The sequence below is a fragment of the Eschscholzia californica genome, unplaced genomic scaffold (genome assembly GCF_041429995.1).
Source record: "Eschscholzia californica isolate CP2 unplaced genomic scaffold, dmEscCali1.0.p SCAF_2, whole genome shotgun sequence".
Classification (NCBI taxonomy): domain Eukaryota; kingdom Viridiplantae; phylum Streptophyta; class Magnoliopsida; order Ranunculales; family Papaveraceae; genus Eschscholzia; species Eschscholzia californica.
In genome coordinates, this window is record NW_028238309.1 from 47,009,646 (window position 1) to 47,012,920 (window position 3,275).

General features: G+C 35.0%; 1 protein-coding gene across 1 annotated transcript; it reads left to right on the forward strand.

The window, feature by feature from the left end:
* Nucleotides 1–1,500: 1,500 nt before the first annotated feature.
* LOC147558454 (uncharacterized) lies at nucleotides 1,501–2,690 on the forward strand. Its single transcript, XM_086659019.1, has 2 exons — nucleotides 1,501–1,831; nucleotides 2,245–2,690. Exons 1-2 carry the CDS (start codon nucleotides 1,501–1,503, stop codon nucleotides 2,688–2,690), a joined length of 777 nt encoding a protein of 258 aa, XP_086515145.1.
* The last annotated feature ends 585 nt before the right edge of the window (nucleotides 2,691–3,275 follow it).

Below are 3,275 nucleotides of genomic sequence, written 5' to 3' on the forward strand. Positions count from 1 at the left end.
AATTTGGATATTGTTCATGGAAAACGTAATAGTTTCTCATAGACCTTTAGTTTTTTGGTTTCATAAATTCTAAAATAATGTTTTGTGAAAGTCAAAGTCTCAACAAATTAGAGAACGAAAAAAATGTTAGGTCGATTATATAGTAATTTCATATGTTAAATTTGACTTTATCCACAATTTAATACTTTCTATAATCAAATTATTATACAATTTGTTATTAATATTTCAGATTAAAATTTTTTTAACCAGATTTCACTTAAAATTTGACACTTATCTCTAAATTGTCAACTACAGTCCTGTATTTAGTCTTTCTTCCAGTATTAGAAAGAAATTGTTTTCAAATGTAAATAAAAAGTACTCCCCTTGTCTCAATTTATTTGACTTCTTAGAAAATCTAACTTGTTAAAGACTTTTATTTATTGCTCGCTGACTAAATGTATTTCCTAATCTACCCATAGTTAGTTTAAAGTATTACAATAAATATTATATTGGTAGTAGTGTGAAACCTTATTAAAAATAAGGGTAGATTGAGAAGTGACAATCAAATTCATGATAAATGAGTCTTATTTAAAGTAAGTGGACAAATATTTCCGAACGTTCTTTAACCGAATAAGCCCCAAATACAATAGGACGGAGTTAGCATATACTAGTAATAGACATAATAGCTTGCAAAATTAGAGAGTAGCTGATTCCCAACGAGGTTAACCTGCGCCAATAGTCAAACACTGCACCTACCACTCACTCTTTAGCCTTTGCCGATTCATTTTCCTCTCATTTGTGCTCTTCCTTCTTTCCCTTCATTTCCCAAAGCCCCATCCTACTTATGGGCAGGTCTACTCCCCCTACTACCTAGAGCCCACCCCCTGTCTTTAGTGCTGAATGATAACCATGCCCTCAGGCAGCTTTCTTCTCAATTGACCAATCCCACCCAGCAGCTCCATAAATACCATAACCCATGCATCTAAAATGTCATTTCCAATGTTACTTTCACTTGTCCTCATCCGTCACACCACCATGAGGATTCCTCAGGGTCTTTTTGGTCATATTTCCCACATAAGTTCCAACCTCTTCCAACCACCCCCTCCATGTTTTCAGACATAGTCACTAGTCACAATACTAGCCGTCATACTGCGCCCGACGCGTCTCCCAGTTGAATTCCGACCGAATGACGTGTCGGGTATTTTAGCTTCCTCTTTAAATCTATGCTCGACACGTCAGGCGATCGGGATTCAACCGAGAGACGTGTCTGACATAGTGTCATTTTGACATTTTCCTTCAGAAGAATCATGTTAGGATTAGTCGGGTCGTATAAATGATATTCTCGTAATCAAACATATAATATCTCTTCATTTTGACTCTCTCCCTCCAGGTCTGTATTGACCAATACTCTAATCCCCATAAACCAAATTACTACCTATATAAGGGATAGCTAAAAACCATGCAATAGGAGTTACCAACCTTAGACTTTCTCTTACTGGCTCTCTCTAGTTTTTTGAATCAATGGAAGGTAAGAAATTAGATGATGATGAGCATCAAGGAGTTGGACCATCATCATCATCAAGTACTGCTGCTGGTAGGTGGAGTCCAACAAAAGAGCAAATAGATTTGCTAGAGGAATTGTACAAACAAGGATTAAGAACACCAAGTGCAGATCAAATACAACAAATTACTCTTAAATTGAAGATGTATGGTCATATAGAAGGCAAGAATGTCTTTTACTGGTTTCAAAATCATAAAGCCAGACAAAGACAGAAACAAAAACAACAAAGCATTATCTTCATCAATCCCTTCCTCCATAGACAACCTACTTATGGTCCTGCTTCTCCCAATGGTTAGTTAGTTAACTCCTCTACTTATTAGGGTTTATTATATAGGGACTAAGGGCATACATTTTATCATCTTAATTATATATATATATATATATATATATTTTCTCCGCAGGTTATGAATTAATTTAGAGTTTTACTCAGATTCTTATTACTTAACGTGTTGATGACACAATCTCTACTTTTAATATTAAATTTTCAAGAAATGTCTCGTGAATGTATGTGGTCAGAAAATGTTGCATCATCTTTTGTGTTCTGAGTCAGACTTGGAGTACTCCGGACGAAAGAAAGATTTCTCTAGAATTGCATGCAATGTTCTTCCATTTGAACATCTTTAACAATTATTCATGTAAATCTAATATTTGTCTATTCATGTAAATCTAATATTTGTCTGGGTTGATGTGTGTGTGTGTTTCAGTTCTTTACAGCAATCCATATTATCATGAGTACCACCAAAACCCTAATTATATGAGGCCAGCTGCTTTTCCTGGAATAAGCACTTTTTCACCAAGAACCACCAGCAAATTGGAAGGCATGCATGTAAATGGAATATTATCTGGCGATGTTAACGAGGCCGGCTTCATCATCTATCCTACCACCACAACCACCAGCCCCACAACCACCAACAGCACCACTACCAATATCAAGAGAAGTCATGAAACCTTAGAGTTATTTCCTGTTCACCCGACTGGAGTTTTGGAGAAGCAAGAAAACAAGTTCATCACTTGTTCTTCTATAGAGAGAAATTCAAGTGATCTTTCAAATAATTCATCTGATAAGAGTTGCATAGAGGAGAGTACTACTACTACTACTGATCATGGTCATCTTTTCTTTGATTTCTTTGCTGATCAGAAAGATTACTAATTAATCCGGGTTATGATGGTGATTAACAACTAAACTTAATGACAAAAAGACTAGAGATATACATGCTTTAGTTATTATTTTGTTTGATGAGTTCCATATAATCTTTGTATTTGAAATGGAACGTTGGGAACTTGGGATGGTTCTTGTTGTTTTGATGATATAATAGGTGTAACCGTTCTTCATCCGTGCTCATAATGAGAATTTGTTGACCCATGTCAAATTTAAATAAGGGTTATTCGTATAATAAATAAATATATACAATTTGTTTTGGATGAAGGTAGAATTGTATTTAACAATTGCTAAGATTGCATTTATAAATGGAAAAATAAAACAGTGAAAAAAGAAGGAAAATCACATGAGTTATTGCATCCCAATTGAAAATCCAATCCAGAAAATTGTGGAAGAGGACTAAGGCTCATTAACACTCCAATAATGCATAAGTCCTCTGATGGAAATGACAACATTTGCAGCGGATTTGTTTACGTCCTCGAAAATTCTTCCATTTCTTTCATACCAAAGGCTTCAAATAATGGCAAAAGGGGTAACAAACCTGATGAAGCTATTTATGGTTCATGTTGTAAGAAT